General features: G+C 57.6%; 1 protein-coding gene across 1 annotated transcript in view; it reads left to right on the top strand.

Annotated features, from left to right (window-relative positions):
• Positions 1-2,240: 2,240 nt before the first annotated feature.
• Positions 2,241-23,800, top strand: part of IFFO2 (intermediate filament family orphan 2) — a 50,958-nt gene continuing 29,398 nt past the window's right edge. The window contains exon 1 of the mRNA XM_030326032.2: positions 2,241-2,970. Coding sequence (XP_030181892.1) covers positions 2,306-2,970 — 665 coding nt within the window. The 5' untranslated portion in view covers positions 2,241-2,305. The remainder of the gene's footprint in view (positions 2,971-23,800) is intronic.

Genomic DNA, 23,800 nt, shown 5'->3' with positions numbered 1-23,800 from the left:
TGAAAAGATCTTTGACTTCCCTTAGTGACAAATCACAGGGACTTCTACTGATTGCCTGCACTCACGGTCAAAGAAGATGCTAAATACCATTTAGAGATTAATGAAAATAAAGATATAACTTTTGCCCATCCCAGTGTCATGAATTCTATCCTCAGCCTCCTTGGGGGAGGGGGTCTCAAACTCCTGCTTTAAGGCCAAGGGGTCCTGATTCTTTAGATTAGATAAACAAAATCACCAAGAGCTGAGAGAACAGAGCGAAGAAAACTGACCACGCTGGGTTGGGTGAAGCAGAGAGAGGTTTCAAGACAGGTGGGTTTCGGTGCTGAGTGTTGTCAAGGTGAGACCATTTTGGCAGGGAGCAAGGAGCTGCGGTTGAGGGAAGGAAACGTGGGGAGGGTTTTTGCTCTTATGACCAAATCAAAAGCAGCAGATTAACACAACAGCCACAACCTCATCCCGGAACAAGCCCGCGCCCCCTTTGTGTCTCTTTTGTCGCTGAGGACACCAAACCATTGTCCCTGTAAGACAGGGTACCTGCCCTCAAGCTTCCGCACAACGAGACAAAACACAAAAGTTAATGAGACAAAATTAAATTGCAATTCAAAAAATGCAGCTGGAAGAATCTGGAACATGCCACATGTCTGGTTAAGGGTACACAGTGTAAGCCACAGGCGTTCAAAGGTGTGGGCCACCTCCCCTCTGAGGTTTATGGAGAGGATCAAGTGGGAAAATGCACAGGAGCCCAGCAGGGTAGGATTGCCGGTTTACAGCAGGCGCTTTTGGGGATGGCTTGTTGCTCCTCTGGTCTCAGCGATCTTCTCTGTAAAACGGAGATAATAACTAAGTTTGGCACCTGACATATAGGAAGCACTCAATAAGGGGAGCCATTATTAGCATTAAGAAAATGACGACAGATATTTGCAAACTGGTTCAAGAGACCGCAGGAGGCTGGAGAGCTTGTTCTTTAGGGTGGTAGAAAAGACTGAATGAATTGAATTCTCGGGTTGGCTCCGCCCTTCACACTGGTTCCACCCCCTTGCTGCCCCCTAAACAGTTGGATGAAATGCACCCCAGGCGTGGGGCCCCCTGCATCTCTGCGCGCGAGTGTGCAGAGGTGGAAAGGTGGTCTCGTTCAGGGCCGGAAACAGCAGCAGCCCAAGGCTGAGCTTTCGGATGTCATTTTCCGGGAGGGTCTTCGCTCAGTCTCTCCCCCCACCTCCGCCGTCCCCCACTCGGCTGGGCTCCTCAGTGGACCCGGGGACCAGCAGCTCGCCAGTGCCCAGGTCGATCTTGGGACGACGAACTCGCGCCCATAGGCGGGGGCAAGCGGTGCAGAAGCCCGCCCTGGTCCACCGCGTGGGGTACGTGCCAGCGGAAGCGCTGCCTTATCCTGGGAAGGTCGATCTAGGCCGCCCCAAGTTGGAGTGGGGGTGGGGGGCGGATGCACCTTCGTACCCTATGGTTCCCCAGCCCTTCCGGGACACCCCGTGGGAATTTGGGGCCGGGGGAATCCGAGTAGGGAGCCGGAGCGGAGCCTCCTTGTGAGAGGATGTGGGGGCAGGGGCGCTCTAACAGGGAAACGTGCGCTGCGCCGGCTGCCGGCCCCTTTAAGGGGCCGGGCTGGCTCTGCGGCGGTTCCAGCTAACCGCGGGCCTGGTGCAGCTCTGCGGTCCGTGTCCCCAGGCAAAGAATCGGAGCCGGGCCGGGCGGCGGGACTCGGCGCGGGAGAGGGCGTGGCCCAGCCGGGAGCCAGGCGGAGCCGGAGCTGCAGACAGCCGGTCCACCCAGCCCAGAAAGCAACCTAGAGCGGGGGTGGGCGGAGCCACCGCCTCCTGGGCGGGGCCCGGCGCTGCGGGCCTCGGGGGCGGGGCCTCGGTCTCGGGGAGCGCCGCAGAGGGAGGCGGGGTGGGCGGGGCGAGGGCAGGGGCGGGGCCTATGTCTGCAGTGGGCGGGGCCCGCCGCAGAGGGGCAGTGCCGGCGGAGAGTCCTCTGCGCGCCGCTGCCGCGGAGCCTCCACACCGACTCTGACAGCCGCGGAGCTGGGACCCGCGACCCTCGCCACCTCACGCAGCCTTCGCGGCCTCCACCGCGGCCCCGAGTCCAGTCCCTCGCCTCGGCGCCCACATCCGGGGGGCGGTCCGGCCGCCGTCGCTGCGGAGGCCGCATCTGGCGCGCATCTGGAACCGCCCGGCCGGCCGCGCTGGAGCCCGCGCCCGCCCTGGCCCGGCCGCGCCGGGAGCCCTGCCCGGAGCTGGAGCCGCATCTGGAGCCGCGGGCCCGGGGCCCTGAGCCGCGCAGCCGGCGCATGGTGAACTCGCTGCTGTTCGGGGAGATGGCCTTGGCCTTCGGCTGCCCGCCGGGCGGCGGCGGCGGGAGCTGCCCCGGCGGGGGCGGCGGCGGCGGCGGGGCCGGGCCGGGGCCGTCGCCTGTGACGGCGGCGCTGCGGGACGACTTGGGTTCCAACATCCACCTCCTGAAGGGGCTCAACGTGCGCTTCCGCTGCTTCCTGGCCAAGGTGCACGAGCTGGAGCGGCGCAACCGGCTGCTGGAGAAGCAGCTGGAACAGCAGCAGAGCGAGCGCGAGCGGCGGCTGCGCTACAAGACCTTCTCCCGCGAGCAGGCCGTGCAGACCGGGCCCGAGCTTCTGCGGCCGCCCGCAGCCGGCGCCGGGCTCGGCAGCGGCAGCGGCGCGGCGGCCGGCGCCAACGCCAACGCCGTGGCCCTGGGCGGCCTGCCCCCCGGCGGCGGCTCGCACCCGCAGCACTACGGCCGCCTGCCCGGGACCATCTGGAGCTACACGCAGGTGCGGCGCACGGGCGGCGGCGGCGTGGAGACGGTGCAGGGCCCCGGCGTGTCGTGGGTGCACCCCGACGGCGTGGGCGTGCAGATCGACACCATCACGCCGGAGATACGCGCGCTCTACAACGTGCTGGCCAAGGTGAAGCGCGAGCGCGACGAGTACAAGCGGAGGTGAGTGCAGACTGCCCTTCCCCCGCGCAGCTCCCGGGGAGGGGGCGTCCAGGTCCCGAAGGCCGCGGAATGCGTGCGTTGGGGAGGGGCCGGGGGCGGCCAGCTGGTCCTAGCAGGTGGGCTGGGAGCTGTGTTTGCCTGGCGCCCTACACGCGCTTGGGAAACTCAGTTATCTAGTTCCAAGAATGGGGGCTGGCGCTGACTACCATAGGGGACACCTCGGCGCTGTCATTGGTCGAGGCAGGTTGCTTTCTAGGTGACATAATAACCACTGGTGTTTTAGGTGATCTCATTTAATCCTCACGCCAACGCAGAGTGTAAGGCATTCTTATCCCCGATTTGTAAGTGAGGAAACTGAGGCACAGGGATGCAAGTGACTTGCCTAGGGTGACTTGGCTGATAGTGGTGAAACCAGGATTTGAACGACTAGTGAATTGAAAGACTTTTGGCTAGTTTGTCTGCTGCTCTAGGTATTTTCCAAGGCTGTTTCTCCCTCTGCGGGTGAAAAGAAACACTCAACCAAACTACTGGTTTTTTGTTCCTTGAATTAAATGAGACCATATGTTTGAAAATGGGTAGATTTGTCCCTACCCACTAGGGCCAGAGTCTGCCATTTTGCTCTGGCTCTGCAAGGTCCAGGTGGCGGGGCCTACATCAGACTGGCCACCAGCTTTTAAAAATGCCTCTCTTCATCCCTCTTCTCCCCACCCCACTACTGTCCTGGCTTACTGAGCCCCAACAGACTCAGCCCGAAAGGCCCACAGGAGGCGAGGACCTTGGGCTGAAAACTAGACATGGAATGGACCCAGACCACCATCTCTGGCTAGTGTGGGGGGCACACTGCCTGCAGGACCAGCCTGCACATTCCTGCCCAGTCCCGATTCCCCAGCTGGGACACTGACACTGCTTCCTGCTTGCCTGCAGCCTGGCCTACAGGACTGATGGCTCAGCTTTCCAATAAGAGGAGAGGGGTCTGTCTGTAGCTTCTCGGGCCTGGGTGGGGGCAGGGCCCTCTGCTGTCCCCGGCATGGGCAGCTCTCCGCATTGGGAGCCTCTGTTTGGAGCATGTTGCGAGAAGGATCTTTCCTTCTACTCCTTGAGTCCTGGGGCTCGCATGAGCACACAGGTCTGCCCAGGGAGCTAGGTGTGGGTCTCCTTCCTTTTCCTCCACTGGGCTGGATTCAAATGCCGGCTCCATCACCGGCCAGGGAGATTGTTGAACCATTTGGAAGCCTGTTTGCTCATTTAGAGAGACTGGCGTAATAAAATCTACCCAGGGTTGCAGAAGGGGAGAAGTAATCCGCTGATGTTAAAGACGAGAGACTGTGTCAGGCCAGCGTGGAGCAGAGGCCCAAGTCTCAGGTCTGTCTCAGGCAGGGCCTGACTCTCCGCGGGAGGTCTTACACCCCGTTGGGGGAACGAGCTCCTCTCCCGGGCTGGTCTTCTCTTGAGGACTTGAGAATGGCCTGGTGGCCCGCCATGGCCATGGGAAGGCTACCTCTGCCTCTGTGGGCAGCTTCGCCGGGGTGGGGTAGGGGAACAGGCACTTGCTCTCGATGGTGAAACACGGAGGGCTGGGCCCTTCTGTCTGCCACTGTTGATCGTGTCGTCATGCCCCAGGCTTGTGCCGTGTTTGTTTTATTGTGTGTGCTTTTTTGGACCGGGCGACTAAGGGGATGGAAAAACCGTGCCCAATCTCAAAGGGAGATAGGTTGGCATTGAGCAATGCTCTGTTCAAGTTGCACCCAGGGCGTGGGGTGTGATGTCAGCCTCTGGTGTTGGCCTGGAATGAGATGGCCACTGCTGAGGAAGGTGGAGTGTGGGTGCCTTCCTCCCACCCTCTGGGCTGCACGAGCACCTTCCCGTCCTCCATTTTTTTTTTTTTTTTTTTTTTTTTTTTTGTGAACCAGGGAGGCGCATCTTTTCTGAAGTTGATTCGGGGCTCAAGTTTTTGGATTTTTCCAAAGCAAGTATACTCCCTTCTGTGGGACTCAGCTTCCCTATCTGTAAAGTGAGGGGTGAGTGGGTTAGAACCATGCTCTCCGAAGCCTCATGCTTCCTTAGAGATGCTGTTGGGGAGGGGGTCCTTGAATATTACACGAGACTTAATATTTTAAATTATATTAAAATGTTAAGTATGGTTATAAACATGTGCTCACTTGAAAAAAAATTTTTTTGACATTTATTTATTTTTGAGGGGGGGGAGGAGGGGCAGAGAGAGAGGGAGACACACAATCCGATGCAGGCTCCAGGTTCCGAGCTGCCAGCCCAGAGCCCAACGCGGGGCCTGAAGTCACGAACAGTGAGATCATGACCTGAGCCGAAGTCGGGTGCTTAACCCACTGAGCCACGCAGGCGCCCCAACATGTGCTCACTTTTTAAGTTCACGTTAACTCCTTGAAGTCCGCTGACACACTAACGTATTAGTAGTTGGCCTCAAGTTAGAGCCACCCTCCTGCCTTCTCTATTTGTCTGAAGAGTACTCTGACATTGCAGAGCAAACCGCTAAAAACCATTCCCATTTGTAGCTACTTATCTGTGTGAGTCAGGATTTTCGTGAAACTCTGCAGCCAAAACTGGAAACAGAATTAAATGGAAAGTGGTGCTGTCATCTGTAGTCCCCATTCTAAGTGTTAATGAATCAAAATAGCCTCGTCAACTTCACTGATTGAATTTAGAATGGTTATATTTGAAATATCTGTATTTGAACTTACAATATAAATGTATACAAGTAGCATTCTGTTTTTACCTGTTTCTGTATTTGGGTTTCTCATAAGAATTTTCTCTTGGGAGGAGGCAGGCATCTGAACCACTTAAAAAAAAAAAAGTTAGGGGTGCCTGGGTGGCTCTTAGGCGTCCGACTCTGCATTGGTCATTGTCATGATCTTATGGTTCTTGAGACTGAGCCCCGTTTCAGTTGAGGCTCTGTGCTGCAGAGGCTGCTTGGGATTCTCTCTCTCTCTCTCTCTCTCTCTCTCTCTCCCACTCCCTCCCTCTTTACCCCTACCTCTGCTCTCTCTCTCTCTCAAAATAAATAAACTTAAAAAAAAATTAAAAAACCACCGGGCTAGATGATCTCAGAAGGTCTCGACAAAATATAATCTTGCATTGGAACTCCCGGCCCACTTCTGGGCCCCTGTCCATGAGAGAAGGCACAGTCTGAGGGATGGGACCACGGGGTTTGCTTGCACTGTTGGCCACTGAAGCCTTTACATCCTTTCGGGTTGTCTAGCATGGAGCCCCAAGCCGTGAGCACTGGACGGCACCTGTGCCAGGAAAGGAAAGGTTCCCGGGTTTCCTCTGGTCCCCCTCCAGAGGAACTTACAGCCTTGGACACCCCCCACTTGCTTCCCCAGAGGGCAGCCTGGGATGTGCAGCTCCGTGTTGTCTAAGCTGGGGGCCTTTCGGTTCCCCGTCCGGGATGTGCGGCCATATCCACCTACCACCACATTATTCCTGGTGTAAAATATCCTTTCACAGATTTACTGCGGTGGAATTTGCATATCCTAAAATCCTCTCATTTTAAGCGCACAATTCAGTGATTCTTTTTTTTTTTTAAGTAAATCCACAGAGTTGTGCAACCATCACCACCGTCCAGTTTTAGAATACTTGCATCCCCCCCCAAAAGATCCTTCATGACCATTTGAAGTTAATCGCCATTCCCACCCAGCCCAGGCAACACAGATCTGCTTTCTGTTTCTATAGATTTGCCTCTTCTGGACACTTCGTAGAAATGGAATCTGGCTTCTTTCACTTAGTGCTTTTGAGGTGCATCCATGTTGTAGCAAATTCCAGGAGTACCTTCCTTTAGATTGGCGAATAACGTTCTACTGTGCGGACAGACCACATTTCGTTTATTCGCTCACCTCTGTAGTCGGTAGACTTTAAACACAAAGAGTCACTTGTGAACCGCCTCAGATCATCTCATGTGCCATCGGTGGTATAGGAGACATGCTTTGGAAACACGCAACCCAAACCACAGCCCCTGGCCTGTTCGCTACGGCTTTTGGTTTCCCTTTGGTCCAACCAGCTCTGAGCTCTTCACCATGAAATGTGGTTGCCGAAACTGTAACGCCAACAAGGTTGTCAAGCATTGATCTGGAAACCAAAACAAACATCTCTGCCCTGTCACCACCCAGTGCCACCAAAATATCCTGTTCTGAGTTTGCAAGCTGGGGGCTTTTCCCTGGACGTTCCTGCTGAATCTATCTGAACTTTAAACACGTGGGGGTTTTTCTGCATCACGTCCAGGAGACCCAGACTCCAGGTCTGGCTCCGCCACTGGGCGCTGTGTGACCTCAGGCCAATTGCCGCCCTCTCTGAGCCTTAGGCCCTCCACCTTTACAGGAGGGGATTTCCCTTCTAATTCACTCTACACTTTGGTCTGTGACTCCGAGGGGTCCGGGTCAGGGCCCTTCCTGCCTCATGGGATGGCAGTCTGGGCCTCCCCCTCTCCTGCCCCAGGCCCAGTGTGGTTTGGAACTGTCTGGTTTCCTTCCCTCCCCGCTGCAGGTCGCTAAGTGTCTGTGCCTCTGACTCAAGTCAGCATGAGGGGCTTGGTTTGTTTTAACCTGGTGTTTGGGTGATCGGAGCTTCCCTTGAGAGTCAGGAAGGGACCACAGTGATCATTGGATCCTGATGGTTCCCACATGGGCCCTCTGGATCCCCGGAGCCTTGGGGCAATTCTGGGGACAGTGAGCGGGGGTGCCGAGCACCTGGGGTTTGGCTTTCATCAACCACAGAAGCTCCATTTCCGTGAGCTGTCATATTGATCTTCTGAGGAGGATTCAATTGGGAAACAGGGCTCTACGGCTTAGAAAAAACAAAAAAAAAGAGAAATTGCTGATTCAGCTGAGTTACTTTCATTTTTGAGGTGGGGAAACTGAGGCCCAGAGGGAGCTGACCCACAAAGCTGAGTTGGGAAGCCTGCTGTCCAAAGCTTTCCCCACCACGCTGAGGTGATGCCCACGTCATCTGCCCGTGGTTGGGTGTTGGGAGAGTTCTCTCCACCTTTCTGTGTCTGCCGTTAGGCATTTTTTAAAAAGCTACTTTCAGGGATGGGAGGGACTTTTGTCACAGCTATTTCTGATCATGAGCCGGAAGGGGCTGGGCTGGGGGCCTGAATGAAGGGCTCCAAGAAGGGCTGGTGGGTGAGCCAGCTGGAGTGTCCCCTGCCTTTTCCCATCACGCCCTGGAAGGCCCTTGAGCAGGTGTTTGCTGGCCCTTGAGTGCCCCAAAGCCAGAAGACTGCCCCGGAAAGCTGGTTGGAAGGTTTCGTTCCCTGCCACTTCTGTTATTTCTGAAGCTGCCACCGATATGGATTCTTTATTTCTGGTTTTTCCGGGAGGCAGCCTGGGATGGTGGAAAGAAGGTTCAAATCCCAGCTCTGCCACTTTCTGTGTGACTGTGGGCAATTGCTTAACCTCTCTGAGCTGCCTGAGCCACCGCTGTCTGTGAAGAGGGGGAGTAATGTTGCTCCCCTAGGAATCGGGGAGGAATAAATGAGTCCCGGTGACAAGGCACCTGGGGCTCGGTAGGTTCCGGGTTGGTCCCCTCTCTGACCTCCCGCAATGTCTGTTCCCTTCATTTCACAGGGCTTTCCCGGCACAATGCTGGACCGCCCAGCACACCCATTTCAGGACGCGTCGCAGCTCTCTGTCCCGTGGAAGGCGCCAGACATGGTGTTGGGGGAGGAGGGAAAAAGGCTACTTCTTTGTCCAGCATCTAAGGAGGGTGTTCTTCCTACTCTTAGCGGTTGATTTGTGCCTCCGGAAATCTCTGGCCACCCCCCTCCCACCCCCCGCCCTTTCTTCTAACCTTCATTGAAAGAAACACACAAACCCCCTCCATCCAGCTTCTGGGTATCCTAGAGTCTCTCGGCTGTGCCGGCATTCTCTTTGGGAACACATTTGGGAGGGATTTTCAGAGCCTCAAGCCAGAGGGAGGGGAATGAGGTCCCAGAAAAGAAAGGGAAGCAGGAAGCCTGGAGACAGCTGACGCTGAAGATTCCTTCCCTGAGGAATGTGGGGCGGGGCTTTTGCCTTGGCCACCGGATGCTAGGCCCCTGCCCCCCTCCCCCGCCCCAGTGCACACACGCATACACACACACACACACACACACGGACTCACACACTCTCAGTCTCTGTAGGCTCTTGGCCCGCATCCGCACACGTGTCGGCATTTGAAGGACACGGAAGGGTAGACCCAGAATCTGAACGTGCTCTTTGCCGCAAGGAGATGCGTTGACTTCTAGGGGCATTGATTTAAACGGTGCCATGTGTCCACAATACCGGAGGCTGTGGACTTTGCAGTTGGAGTCCTGGCTTTTGATCACATCGGGGAAGCGAAGCCCGGCCGGTGTTCTGCTTGCTTCCCATGTCATGGATGGCTGAAGGCCTGGGACAGGGGAGGAGGCGCTGTCGTCTCCTCGGCTCAGGACCGGGATGCGTTGGTTTTCCTTGACTTTCTTCTATCAGGCGTTCCTGAGCGCCCATGACCTCTCCCATCATGGCACCCCAAACCCTGAATCGCAATTGCCTGGGATGTCTGCTCCCCCACAGACTGGAAGCTTGTGGGGGCCGGTTCCAGGTCTGTGTACTGGCCGAGCCCAACCCGGGCCTGGCCAGAGTCCATGCTGAGCAAGCGTTTTGCGGTGAGGGAGGGCCCTGCGCCTGGCCGCTGTGTGGTGATAGGCCCCCGGTGCGGCCAGGGGACACAAGGCCCAGATGACGCCGGTGGCCGCCACAGACTATATATCTGGGGTCTCGCGGCTCGTGGAGGGAAGGGGCTGGTTTGGAGTCAGGAGACCCGCGCTCCCGGCCCCACGCATCAGTTGGACCATATTTGAATGGCACCCATCACCCGGTGCTAGACGCTGGGCTCCTGGCGCAGGGGTTGAAAGCTGAGTGACATCGGCCTAGTCACTTTGCCTCTCTGGGTCTTTCTCCTCATCGCTATGCCGAGGTCGTGGGCAGGGTGAATGGGCTCACGCAGCTCCAGCCCTAAGTGAAGTTCTGTAAGAGTTCCACGGCAGGATTCCACGGGGCAGAAACGTGGGTGCCCTGAGAAGTGAGTGGTGCCGGCTTTGTGGGCCGAAGTCAAGAGCCAGGCCGGAGGCTGGGGGGAGGACAGTCAGCGTCTCCGCCAGCCGCCTCTGGGTGTCATGTAACCGCTGGGCATTGCGGGTTGCGCGGGCCAGACGGGAGGCTGGTGAGGATTGGTGAGGCTGCCGCCTGCCCGCCAGAGCTGTGCCCGCCCACCTTCAGGGGGCACGGGGCATTTGGCTTCCTGGGCAGGATGTGGTTTCTCGCTCTAGTTCTTGGTACGAGAGAGGGTAGTTGTCACCCAGCAGTAAACCTGGTGAAGGCCTCTGGTTCCCTCAAGGGGCTGTGGCCTGGCCGAGTCCCCTGGCGGGTGGCAAGGGGGCGGCCAGAGCCCGTGGAGTCCGGGTCGTGGTCCCGGCTTGGCTGTGCTGTGATCCGAGCTTCCGGTTGTCCGCCGGGGAAGGGGGACGGTGGGAGGATGGCTGGTCCAGGGCACTGCCAATCCTGGTCTCTCTGTAACTTTGTTGGAGTGGTTTCGGATCCACACACCATTTAATCTTTGGCACCTCAGTTTGTCACTCCATAAAATGGAGTTTTCTCACGAGTCCTGCTTTCCAGGGTTGCTGTAGAAATCAACCCAGGGGCGCCTGGGTGGCTCAGTCGGTTGAGCATCTGACTTCGGCTCAGGTCATGATCTCACGGTCTGTGAGTTCGAGCCCCACATCAGGCTCTGTGCTGACAGCTCAGAGCCTGGAGCCTGTTTCAGATTCTGTGTCTCCCTCTCTCTCTGAACCTCCCCTGTTCATGCTCTCTCTCTGTCTCAAAAATCAATAAAGGTTAAAAAAATTAAAAAATATATATTAAAAAAAAATCAACCGAAATACGGAGTGTAGAACGTTCTGAAAGAGGTTTAAAAAATAAGCCATAATGACTTAATACCCTCCACTGATTGAGCAACTACTATGTGCTGGGCTCTGTAATGAGGTCTTTATTTTTTAAAATTCAAACAAAAATTTCATTTTAGAGAAAGAGCGAGTGGGGGAGAGGGACAGAGGGAGAGAGAGAGAATCCTAAGCAGACTCCATGCTCAGCACAGAGCCCCACGTGGGGCTCAATCCCACGACCCCGGGATCATGACCCGAGCCAAAACCGAGAGTCGGATGCTTAAGCAACAGAGCCACCCAGGTGCCCCTGTGATGGCTTCTTTAAATAAGTGAGAGTTCATTACTAGACAACCCCAAGAGCTGAGAATTAATTATGCCCATTTGGCAGGTGGGAGGTTCTGACAGGTGAAGCAGTCTGCCCCCGATCTTGCGGCAAGTCTGGTCTGCATCTCTAGACCCCGAGTTCAGCGTTCTTCCTCGGGGCGGACGGGCTGGCCAGGTTCCTGCCGCCCTGGGGAAGGCTGGTCCAGGGTGAGGAGGCAGGCTGAGGCGTGGGGTCTCCCCAGCGCCTGTCACAATATTGCCACCACGGGTGGCAGAACAGAAGGCGGCTGCTGTACTGGGAAGTCTTCCCGCTCTCACTTGACGGTAGTTATTTCTCAAGAAGCCAGTGAGTCACCGGCAGTGGCAGGCAGATGAGCCTCCCGGGCCACCGTCGAGGGCGGCCTAGCCCCCCTGCTCTTTGGAGGTGATCCTGGTCGGGGACTGGACTCTGGGCAGGGAGCAGTTACTGGTCAGCCACAGAGGCTGGCACAGTGGAGCCGGTGGGCCTGGCAGGGGGAGGAGCGGGGGGGGGGTCAGGGGGCACGTATTATTACCTGTCGGACACTTTCCCCTGCTCTGATTTAAACCTTGTGCCATCTCTGCAGAGGGAAACCCAGGCTCAGGGCACAAGAGTAACTCACTCTAAGCCACACAGCAAAGCCAGGGGCTGGATGTGGGTTTCAGAGAAGAAGCTAACGCTCCTTTGATCGTACCCGGCACCTACACCCTCCCAGGGCAGGGGCCAGGGTTTCTCGTCACTTGGTGACAAGCAGGAGAGAGCAGCTGGCACTCTGGTGACTGCAGGGAAACGGGCCTCCGCCCTGGGCTTGGATCTCCCTAACTTTTGCTTTCGGTTGGTTCCATAAACTTTGCCTGGGTACAGGGAACTTGTGACAGTCACTCCGTGCCTCGTTTGGGGAAGATGAGCCCGCTGGGTGTGGATGTCTGAGAAGCTGAGGTTTTGTTCTCCTGACCGTGGCTGGGCACCCACTGTGCGCCAGGCCCCGTGCTGGGCACTGGGGGGAAGCAGACGTAGCCCCTGCCCTCGGGATCTCAGAGTCTGGGGGCACAGGCAGATGTGACGATGCCACCTGACACGCACCCGCTCAGATAGTACCTGTGCATAGTAACGGCACCATAAATATTAATTCATTAATTAAACAAATATTTATCTACCATTTACTCTTCGTCAAGCTGCATTTAAAGCGGTTTACAAACCTTTGATTCACGTGACCTCATCCTAACCCTATGCATTAGGTGCTGTCATTAGCCCCGTTTTAGAGGATGGAACTGAGCTGCAGAGACGTTGAGGGACCTGAGCCCAGACACAGCTAGCAGGTGGGAAGCCAGGATGTCAACCCAGGAAGTCAGGCTCCAGATTCAACCTTCTATGCTGTCTCCACGAAGGGACATGTGCCCACTGCAAGTAGCTTCCATGCTCTGAGCCTCAGTTGTCACTCCTGTGAAATGGGGACAGTACCTCTGACCTCCCTGGGCCGTTTGGAAGGTTAAATGAAGTGATGTCTGGGGAAACACTTTATAAACTGTTGAGTGTTCGCCCTGGGGGTGTGGGGGATGATTAGAAGCCTGGGTCCTGCCTACACACTCTGCCGTTACCTCCCCAGCTTCCCAGGCAGCCTGGGGCTCCTCGAGGCCCCAGGAGATGTCCCATCCTTCCCTTGCCTTTGCATTCACGCCCCCACTGGATCCCCGAGACGGGCCCATGATGTTGATGTTGGACAGAAGCCCGCAAAACGAGATAGCTCGGGGAAGGGCGCTTGTGCGGCACTTGGAAGCTGGGAGGAGAGGAAGTGGGAGAGTTTCTGCTGCTTATCAGCCATGTGAACTTGAGAGAGTCCTTTGCTCCTCTGAGAAGAGTGGGGACAGTCCTGTGCGTGGGTGGCAGGGAAAGCCAGTGGGATGGTGGTGTTCGGACGCTGGCAGCCGCTGTCGTTGTTATTAAATGAGGCTGGGGGTCCTGGGGAAAGGAGCGGGGGTGGGGGTCGGAGGGCAGTTGGACCCCGGCCTGGGCAGGAGCCCCTCCGCTCGGCTGCCCCGGGCGGGGGCTGTCTCAGAGCTCTCTCTGAGATGCTTGCTGAGTGCACTCTGGCCGGCCTGCCTGCGTGCTCCGACTTTGGGATGCGCCCGGTTCACACAGCCCCCCGCTCATCTGCTGCGTGATGGAGAGACGCCCCCGCAGTGGAGACACTGCCTTCCGCCCTCTTAATTGGCCATTTTTATTACTTGGGTTATTTAAGACGGTACTTGGCTGGCTGCCGCCTGTTTGCCGTCTTGGGGGAGGGGAAGACTGCTGGTCTAAGTGGACCTTGTGAAATTCCCCGGCAGACAGGCTCCTCTCAGGGCAGGGTCGGTACATCTTCCCAGGGCCTCTCAGCACCTCCTTTTTGCCCCTGTGGTAATGGGCAGAAGGCCATGTTGGGGCGGTGGGTGGGAGGCTGACTGCAATAGCTTATTGCAAAGTCAGACCACAGGGACCAGAGAGCCTTGGAGCTCTGGGTGGGGACCCTGCAGTGCCCGAAACCCAGGGGTTCTGGAGGCACCCGAGCCAGGTTAGGGCCAGTCAAGGAGGCTTCCCGGAGGAGATGTCGCCTGAGTTGTGTCTCGGAGGTCCAGTAAGAGTGGAAGAGAAGGGAAGGGTGTTTCAGGTAGAGGGAACAGCTTGGTCAAAGGCCTGGTGGTGAGGTTGCCATGCCAACGTGCGGGCCTGGCCTGCCTGCTCACTCTTCTTCCCCTTCTCACCCTCCCTCCCTCCTCCTGGCCTTCTTGGCTCTCTTTCTTCCATTTTGCTGCCTCTCATCCTCCCTCCTGTCCCGCTTTCCCTCGTTCTTGTTTGGGTCTTTAGTCCTTATGGCTGTTTTTTTTCACCTTCCCATCCCCCCCCCCCCCCCCCCCCCCCCCACATCTGAGGCAGGGCAGGGCTGTGAGGGGGGCCCTGTTCCCTGTCCCTCTGCCCACCCAATGCCAGCCGCTGCGGGGGGCTCTTTGTCTACTGCCGGGGCTTTGTGAGCCTTTGTGTGTGCACGCGTGTGTCTGGGAGCCTTGGTCTACACCCTGTAGACTGGGAGCCCCCGGGGTCAGGACCCTGCCTTTGGCCACCCCAGTCCCTTTGTACCACCCCTTGTACATCATCGTTGGGGGCAGGGGAGGCTCCCTGGCGAGAGTGATAGCTGTTGGGTCTTGGTGGTCAATGCTGGTCATGGGAGACCTCGGCCCCCAGCCCCCATCAGAGATGAGCCTAGGATCAGACATGGGTAGGGGTGCGGGGGCCGGGAGGCTAGGCTGTTCACCTTACCTCCCGGGCCTTACCACCCTGCCTGCCCCTGCTCCCTCACACCTGTGACTTCATCTTACCCCTGCTGGGCCCAGAGGGCTTGAGGGGCTGTCCGAGCTCAGTCAGTGCATCCGGATCCTGCTTCCGGGCAGCATCATTCCCCTGTCGTTGCGGGTGAGTAGATGTGCTCTGTGTCTTTTGAAAAAAGACCTTCTGAGAGTTCGTCCCTCAGTGATTTATGTTTTCCTCTCCCCACCCCCCTCCGCCCTGCTCACATACCCATGACTGTTTCCAGATGAGAAAGCTCAGGCCCAGAGAATCAGAGCAGCTCCCTTGAGGTCACACAGCAGAGTAGGGTTTCCTTTGAAACCCTGAGCTAAGGGATCCTTCTGGGGTCTGACGGCCAATTAAGGAGGGGTTTTGAAAACTGCCGAGGATGTTGCTCTTAGGGTGAAGAGGCCTCAGAGCCTGTCAAGTGGAGTCTGCAGAACCCGCACCCCGCCCCCCCGCCAGCATCCAGGTGCCTGTGCCGTGGATGAGCCTCTGCGCCTACAGAAGAGACTCTGAGGTCCTGGTGGGTTTGTCACCTTGTAACAAAAGGCCCTCCCCTGGCCTCAGGCCAGCAGCCTTGGGTTGTTGACCGACTGATTGGACCATCCTCATTGACCATCCTCGTCTTCTACCGTGTGCTCTGCTGTGTCATTTCTCTGTGCCTCAGTTTCCTCTTGTGTAAATGAGATGATGAGACACCCCCGCCCCCCCCCGCCGGCATTGTTGTCGATAAGCCTTACCCAGTGAGGACCAGTCCCATCCTCTTTCCTCTGGGGTGGGCCCCAGAGTGCGAAGTTTGGAGAACTTAGCCTTGAAGGCTGGAGTTGGGTGAACCTGAAAGGCGGGTCCCCAGCCCCACAGAGATCCCCGGTCTGGGGCTGTGGCTGACAAATCATACTTTTGGATTTGTACTATTTTTTTTTTAAGTTTATTTATTTATTTTGACAGAAAGAGCACGAGCGGGGTAGGGGCAGAGAGAGGGGGAGAGGGAGAATCCCAAGCAGGCTCTGCACCATCAGCAGAGAGCCTGAGGCAGGTCTCGAACTCAACAAAACCGTGAGATCATGACCTGAGCCGAAATCAAGAGTCAGACGCTGAACCGACTGAGCCACCCAGGCGCCCGGGATTTGTACATTTTTTTATGGAGAGTCTTCATACTCTGTTGTGATTGGCTTTCCACTTGCCTTCGGAGAAAATACTAACATTTAAAACCCCAGGACTTAGCCCAGCGGAGGTTCTAGCTCAGCAGGCTACTGGCAAGTTCAGGGGACATCCCCCAACTCATAGATTGTTCCTCTCCGTGCCCTAACGTGTAATAAATACACGGGCTTTCACTTAGGTGGGGCTCTGACCCTGAGCAAGGCCACCCGGAGCCTCCACTCTCTCATCTATAAAATGGGGATGCCATCCTGAGCTCACGGCGTCGTAAGGAGGGTCCGGTGGAGTAGTGCATGCCAGGTGCTCAGCGCGGTGCTGACCCCTCAGCTGTTACCGCTCTGTCCCATCTGTCCGAGCGTCCCCAGCCCCCAGGCCCCATACAGTAAGAAGTGCCTACTCCCTCCCTCTTCCGGCTACAGGCTGGCCTTTTGTGTTCAGGGCACTTCCTTTCCCCAGCAGAGCCGCCTGCCTGACCAGCAAGGAGGAGGTCACATCCCCAGCAGATTGTCAGCGCAGGGTCAGTGGTAGGGCAAGACCTAGCATTCAAGGCTGTGGCTTCCAGTGGCCTTGCTGCATGGGGGAGTGTGTCCCTGTTCCTGCCGCCTGGGGGGTGGGGCCCTCTAAGTCCCAGACTCCTTGTATGGATGTGGAGGCAGCCTCAGGAGGTCCCACCCCTGGCCTGAGGTCTCACTGCTCAGGAAGCAGGGGCAGAGCTGGGATCTGAACCTGGGTCTGGCGGACCCTCCGGAGGACTGCTGGCCACACACACAGGGTCCGTGCTCCAGGCTGAGCAGTGGGCCGCGTGTTTCCTGGCCCTGACCTTGGGGGGAGGGGGAGGGGGCAGCTCTTCCTCCTTCTGGGCCTCTCTAACGCCATGGGAGGATAGTTTCTGGGTTCTGGTCCAGCCCCAGTTTGCCTCTATGAGGTCTTGTGGGTGAAGTGTGCGTTCCCAGACCTTGGGCAGAGAGGTGACGTCGAAGGCCGCGTTCTCATTGTTTTTCCAGGGTTGACGTCAGGGCAACTGGTTTAGAATTTCGTCTCTGGGACAAAGGCTGCTCTGTGCCTTCTGCCCGCTTTAAGCCCAGGCACATCACCCCCCACCCCCCAAGGTGGGAAAGGAGATGGAACGATTTCAGGCCCAGGCAGAGAAGCCCTGGGAGGCTTGGCTCGCCTTCAGCTCCTCCAAGAAGGAAGCCAGGGTCTCATTATCCCATAATACTCAGCTCGCCGTTTCCCAAGAGCATCTCTCGTACCCGATGCAGTCCTAAACTTCATGGACATGTTCTCTTGAAATCACTGCACTCTTAAAGGGTGGCTGCCGTCATGCCCATTGTACAGATGAGCAAACAGAGTCTTGGCAGGTGAAGTGACCTGCTCCTTGGAATAGCTAGAAAGTGGCAGAGCTGGCGTGTGAACTGGGGTCTCCGCGGCTTAAAAGATTACCCTCCACTGGGTTCCACCGCTGTTGAGTCTCATTTCAAACCCAGCTTCGAGAGCACACTTCCGAAAGCCAAGATACCCGGGGGGAAGGCTGGAACAGCTAAATCTCATGGCTTTGGGGATCCAAAGCGTCTGTCCTCAAGATTCAGAGCTGGGCCACCGTGCTGGGAGTGTGTGCTGCATATTTAAGTATGCATGGGTAGGTATGTGCACACGTACGTATAAGATAGAGAAGACGATTGGGTGCTGGAGGGTCTATAGTTGTGGGAATGTGATTCCAAGGAGGCCTTGTGGGCAAGTGTAAGGAATCATCCCGGGTCTAGGACCTTCTGTTCCTCTTTTTCAGGAATGATTCCCAATCTGGAGCACCAGCCATCCAGCCGCCCAGCAGCAGCCAGCCACCACCAGGGCACCAGCCAACACACCAGCCACCCGTCAGCCAGGGCCAGCCAGCCACAGGCCGACCAGCAGAGCTGAGCCAGCCACCCACCAGGGTAGCCAGCCCAGCCATCCAGCCAGCCAGCAAGCCAGCCACCCATCGAGCAGCCACCACCGTGCCATACATCAGACAAGCCAGCCAGCCGGCGGCGGCAGCAGGCATCCACCAGCCAGTCCAGCCAGCCATCATCAGCCACCCAGCGAGCCAGCCACCCACCATTTCAGCCACCGCCCATCCAGCCAGCCACCCAGCCAGCCAGCCAGCAGCCGGCAGCCAGGCAGCCAATCCAGCCAGCCAGCCAGCCAGCCACCCTAGCGAGCCACCCACCACATCAACATCAGCCACACACATCCATCCATCCATCCACCCATCTACATCCACCACCATTTCCATCTACCCACCCATCCATCCATCCATCCATCTACCCATCCATCCTTCATCCATTCATCCATCCATCCATCCATCCATACACCCATCTATCCATCCACCCACCATTTCCATCCATCCATCCATCCATCCATCCATCCACCACCCACCCACCCATTTCCATCCATCCATCCATCCATCCATCCATCCATCCACCCATCTATCCATCCATCCATCCATCCATCCATCCATCCATCCATCCATCCATCCATCTGTTTTCAGGGCCCCTATACTCAGGCCCTGAGCCTGGGCCCTGGTGATGATGCTGCATGGACCACACAGGCAGACTCTTGTTCCTAGTTGAGCTTGCCAAATGACTCTTAAATCAGAGCTGCAAGTGTCCTGACAGATGTTTAGCTTCTCCCTCAACACACATCAGAGAGGGGCAGTGACTTGCCCCAGGTGGCACAGCGACCTCGGTGGCAGAGCTAGGCCTCACAGCCAGGTGTGTGGACCCCGGCCCCACATTCTCGCCTCTCGGCCACGCTAAGACTCCACTTCTGGCTGGCAGCCCTCTCACCCCAGCCCTTGCCTCTTCGCCTATTTTGATGTGTTCTTGGGCTTTTCTGAGTCCTCTGCAGCCCTCTGTCCTGAGAGACACCCGGAGATGCCTGCTGGACCAGTGTGCAGGTCCTAAGCTGGAGCTGAGCCTGGCCATGCTCGGCCCTGAGACGATGCCCTGTCTGGAACACCAGGTTGGCCGGGCACCCGTGTGCAGAGACCCTGAGGCCCTGCTTTACTTCTTGTAGACACCAGCTTGCTGTCCCCAGGGGTCTCCAGAGGTATCTGTTCCTCCTTCCACCTTGAGGTTAGGACCTTTGCAAATCCTGCTTAGAGACCTATTGCCTGGGAAGGTCATTCCAGAGCCTTCCCCTGGAAGTGCTTTCTAGCTCTTTTCATCGGAAAATGCTTCCTGGCCTCTAGCCATAATCCCATAGGCTGCATCATCTTGTGTAGCCTTCCATGGAGTAGGGGAATGGGTGGGCAACAACCGCCTGGGGAAGACGGCTCCACTCCCCTCTGAGCCCTAAGCTCGCCCTCTTCCCTTCTAAAGTTCCCCTGGACTCCTGCGTGCTTGTTAGGGCATGCTGTTTGTGTGGAAAGGATCTGGCCAGTCCCTTTGGGTCCCCACCAGTTCCTGGGAGGGAGGCACATGCCTTCTCCGGAGTCATGGAACCCTCTGAGCTGGAAGTAGACTTGGAACCCGGGGTCACCCTGGCCCCATCCTTCCTGATGGGGAAACTGAGGCCCACAGAGGTTGAGCAACATGACTATGGCCATTCAGCCAGCCTGGTGAGTTGGGTCTCCTCGTTCACAGGGCCGTGCTGATTCTGATGTTTCGGCCGGGAGTGGGTTTTCCAGACCGATAAAGGTAGCTGGTGGCCTTCTAGCCCCACATGGGTGTACTGGAAACAAAGCAGCCGGCTCCACGGGGCTCCCCAGCCAGGAATCAGTCCCTCCCCTGCTTGTCCTCTGGGATGGCACATTCCTGGCGATCCAGGCCTGCCCTCGGAGCCCAGCGGCCTCACCTCCTCCACTCCTACCTGCCCCAAGGCTCCCCCTCTCACCCTGCTGCCTCCCGGACTCCCTTTTGGCTCTGGGGGAGGCCACTTACCTCCAAGGGCAGGAAGCCTGAATATACAGAAGTTGCCACGGGGACGCCAACTCCTGTGGCTGGGGCAGGAAGGGGTAAGCAGTTCTGCCTGCTGGGGCTGGACACCCAGCTGGTGTCCTGGCCCCCGAGGCCAACCAGGCCATCTGGCTTGACAGAAGCCACACCACCGTGTTCCATCTGTCCCAAAGCAAAGTCACCAGGAGGAGGCCGCCTGCTGCCTTTGTGGGCTTGCAGGGGTGGGCGTGCACTCGGCTGTCTGTCCCCAGGAAAGCCGGGCCTGTTGGGAAAGGGCCTACCACTGGGCAGGCTGCCCTGGGGTTTCCCAGAGGCAAGAGGAGGGAGATCCTGAGCTCCCGGGGGTGGTCAGAGCTCCTCTTGCAGATGGGTCCAGAGGAGGTGCTAGGACAGGCCCAGGGTCATGCAGTGACTCAGTGCAGGCAGCCGGGACTTGTACCCAGGCCTTCTCGTGGCTGTGCCTCAGGGCGGCCGCTCACAAGCAGATTTATCCAGTGAATACCAGTTGAGGGCCTAACTATGTGCCGGGCACTTGGGAGACTCTGGATCCCAGGTGGGGAAGGGGGAGCCAGAGGACAAACCCCCTGCAGGGAAGAATGGCATGACTCAGCCAAGCCCAGGACCCCTGGACCTGAAGCACCCCCAGCAACTGGAAGCGGGTCCCCCCTCACTAAGATGACGCTTAGTGTTCCTAATCTTGTACAATCCCCACAACCCAGGAGGTAGGAACTGTTGCTGTCCATTTCACAGATGAGGAAACTGAGGCTCAGAAAGAGGTGAAGTCCCCTTTACTAGGTCACCAGCTTGGGAAGTGGCTGAGTCTGTCTGTCTGATGACAAAGTACTTGAGGTAAGGGACGAGGGAGCTGTGTGAGTGGCCTCATCCCTTCCCCCCGGCTGCTCCTGCTTGTCTGTCTGTCTTGGACCCATCTCCTTTTCTGGCTTCTTGCTCAGTCAGGGCCGGGGGTTGTGTGGCGGGGGGGCCACGTCTCAGGGAGAAGAGAGGCCCCAGCGGGGCTTGAGCCTGAGAAGAGACGCCGTGCCGGTTCCGTGGCAGGATCCGGGCAGTGCTTGGGGGCCCCCTTGGGACGATCTCTGGGTTTTTAAAAGACTCCCTGCCCGTTGGAGGGCGCTGGAGGCTGGGCCGGGCCTACAGGAACCTCACTTCAGGGGCCACACAGCCAGGCCACGCTGGGCTCAGTGTGGCAGGTCAGCGGGGGAGCCTTAGCGCTTTGCTCTGGGGTTTGGAGGTGTTGCGACTCAGGGTCCATTCTGAGCCCTGGAGGCTGACGTGCACGCTTCCTGACCCCTCTTCCTCCTCTTACGAGGCCAGCTGGCACAGAGAAAGGAGCCAAGGCTTGGGATGTGAGAGACTGTGTTCTAATCCAGCATCGGTCCACCCTCAGGGGAGCAGAGGCAGGTGAGCAGGGTTCATGAACTTGGGCTCCGAGGACAGACGGCCCGGATTCAAGTCCCGGCTCTGCCACTTTCGAACTCTGTGACCTTGCGCAAGTTGCCACCCTTCCCTGGGCCTCAGTTTTCTCATCTGTAAACGGGCGTCATGATGGCATCTACCTCCTAAGCCAGTTGTGAGGATGGAAGGAGTTAACAGTGCTCATCACAGATACCACTTCACGGCGTTGGCTGTTGTGATTATGTGACGCTGGATAAGTCGCCTCCTCTCTGTGAGCCTCAGCTCCCTGTCAGCAGAATGGGGACGAGGAATCTCGAGGCTCCAGTCAGGTCTCTGCCGGAAGCCTTCCTGTCGCAGCAGGTTCTCTGTCCTCTGAGAGTGGTGCCCCAGCACCAAGGATGGGTGGGTGGGATACTGTGTGTGTGTGTGTGTGTGTGTGTGTGTGTGTGTGTGTGTGTGTGTGTTTTGGGTGTCCCGGTGCCTTCCTCAGTGGCTGGGCCCGCATGATGGCAGGAGGCTGGTATTAAGCAGTGAGTCTGTCCCCTTGAGCTGTGTTGAGTCACTAATCCCTCTCTTGGCGCAGACAGTCGCCGACTAATCACCGTCCGGCCATGCTTGGAGCCTTCCCGGCCAGTTGTGGGGATTAGGATGCTGCACACCGCGGGCAGTGCCTGCCCCGGCCATTCTCAGTTACACAAGCCCCGCGGTGTAATTAGCTTCCTGGGTCCTTGTCACCCTTCCCTCCTTCCCTCCCCGGTGATTTGCTCCAGGAATGTCCTCCTCCCCTTACCGTGGTGCGGCGGGGAAGCACATGGGCTCTGAGTTCCAGTCCCTGCTCTGCTGCTGCCTGGCTAGTGTGACCTTGGGCATGTCCAGTCACCTCTCTGAGCTTCAGCCTTCCCCCTGACAAACGGCCCCGGGCCTCCTGCGCATCCCCTTCGGACATCCTGGGATCCTGTGTTCTGAGATTTTCTTTTTTCCACACACGGAGCCTGCTGTGTTGGCCTGCCCTTTTTATAACCCAGGTGGGGGTCATTCGCCCCCATTTCACAGATGAGGAGACCAAGGCCTAGGGAGGGACTTGCTCAAGGCTGCAGGGCCTTGGTTTAAATCCGGGGTGGGCTGTGTGCCCCCTCGTTCCCGGCGGGCTCCCCTTGGCTTTGATCCCTCATTTGTGCAGGCTGCAGATGTTAAGGGAAACTTGGAATCCGAGGCAGGGAGCCCCACGCCTGCTTGGGTGCATAAGTGCTCCCAGTGAATGATGTGGCTTTGATGGGGAGGTTACACTGAGCTGCGGACCCACAGTGCCTTGCATTTACCTGCCGGGCGGCACAGTCACTTGGAATAAACAACGGGAGACCCAAAGTGCACATTAGGTTTCCAAAATAGCCTTGGGAGTTGCTGTTTTCCCTCAAAGCTGTAAACATATCTCTGGGGGGGCCTCCCCAGCCTCCTGGGCACAGACCCCACCCCACACCCCACCCTGCGGGGCCTCCTGCTTTTTGGCCTGGGTGCCCAGAACCCCTGCTGGCTTCTGGAGTTGAGTGACAGCGAGAGCCCCGGGGTCTGAGAGCTGCTAAGAGCGCATGATGTTGGGGATGGGATGCGGGGAGTGTCTCTGGGGGCTTGCCAGGCCTGAGCAGAGAGACAAAGCCCTGGGATGGAGGGCTGTGAACTCACCTTCCCGTCATCAGTCCCATGGGAGGCGGGCCTGGGTGACCAGGTGACAGAAGAGGATGACTGGAGGAGAGTAACAGAGCTGGCAGGGAGTGTGGAGGTTGGGGAAACCGAGGCTGATGGGGAGGGGCAGGCCGGGAGGTCATGCCCAAGGCCGCACAGTGGATCAGGGCTGCACTGACTCCAGCTTGGATGTCCTAGGAAAGGCCCTGAAGGTGACGCTCGAGGCACCTGTTCTCCAGGAAACATGTATCTGGTGCCTGCTGTGTTCCAGGCTCCGTGCTGGGCTCCGGAGTTGCAGCCGGGAGCCAGGGGTGGGCCCGGCCTTGCAAGAGTTGAGTTCAGTAGGGAGACCGGCCCGGGGAACAGATAACCTCAGTAGCAAGTGAGTGGAGCCTTTGGAGTACAGAAGTAGGGTGCTAGACCTTGACAGGGAAGGCTTCCTGGGGGAGGAGGAGGAGGCAGATAAATTAGGTCCTGAAGTTGGTATAAGATGAGGAGGAGAGAGAGGTATGACCCCGGGGCGGGGGGGGGGGGGGGGGGGCGGGTGTAGAACAGAGCCTTCTAGACAGAGTGTGCAGCACATGCATTGGAGGTGTGAGGCAGCTCGGTACACCTGGGGTGGGGGCGCCACGGGGGATGCTGTTTTATCTTGCCACCTGCTCCAGGGTTCATCAACCTCTACGCTTTTGGAAGAGAGGTGTTGGGCCCACTGCTCAGATGAGCCCGATCTCCCAACACTTTGCTCCTTGGGGAGGGCGGGGTGCCACCCCAGTGAGGGTGAGGAAGGGCGGTATTCATGGCGGGGTCTTCTTCCACCAGCCTTTTGATCGGTGGGAAAACGGAGGCACTAAACAGTGTTGCTGCGCGAACTAGGGTGAGGACCCGGGACCCTGCTCTTCCTGGGCTCCCTGAGCAGCCGTCCAGGCTCCAGCAGGAGTACGGCCTTGTCACATATAGCTGAACCCCGCAGGAGTACGGCCTTGTCACATACAGCACTTCAGAGGGGCACTAAAGCCTCTTCTGCACCCTTGACCCAGCCACTCGCTCCGC

This window comes from Lynx canadensis, chromosome C1 (genome assembly GCF_007474595.2).
Source record: "Lynx canadensis isolate LIC74 chromosome C1, mLynCan4.pri.v2, whole genome shotgun sequence".
NCBI classification, from domain to species: Eukaryota; Metazoa; Chordata; class Mammalia; order Carnivora; family Felidae; genus Lynx; species Lynx canadensis.
Note: the sequence above shows the minus strand (reverse complement) of the source record. Positions and strands in the feature narration are given on the sequence as shown.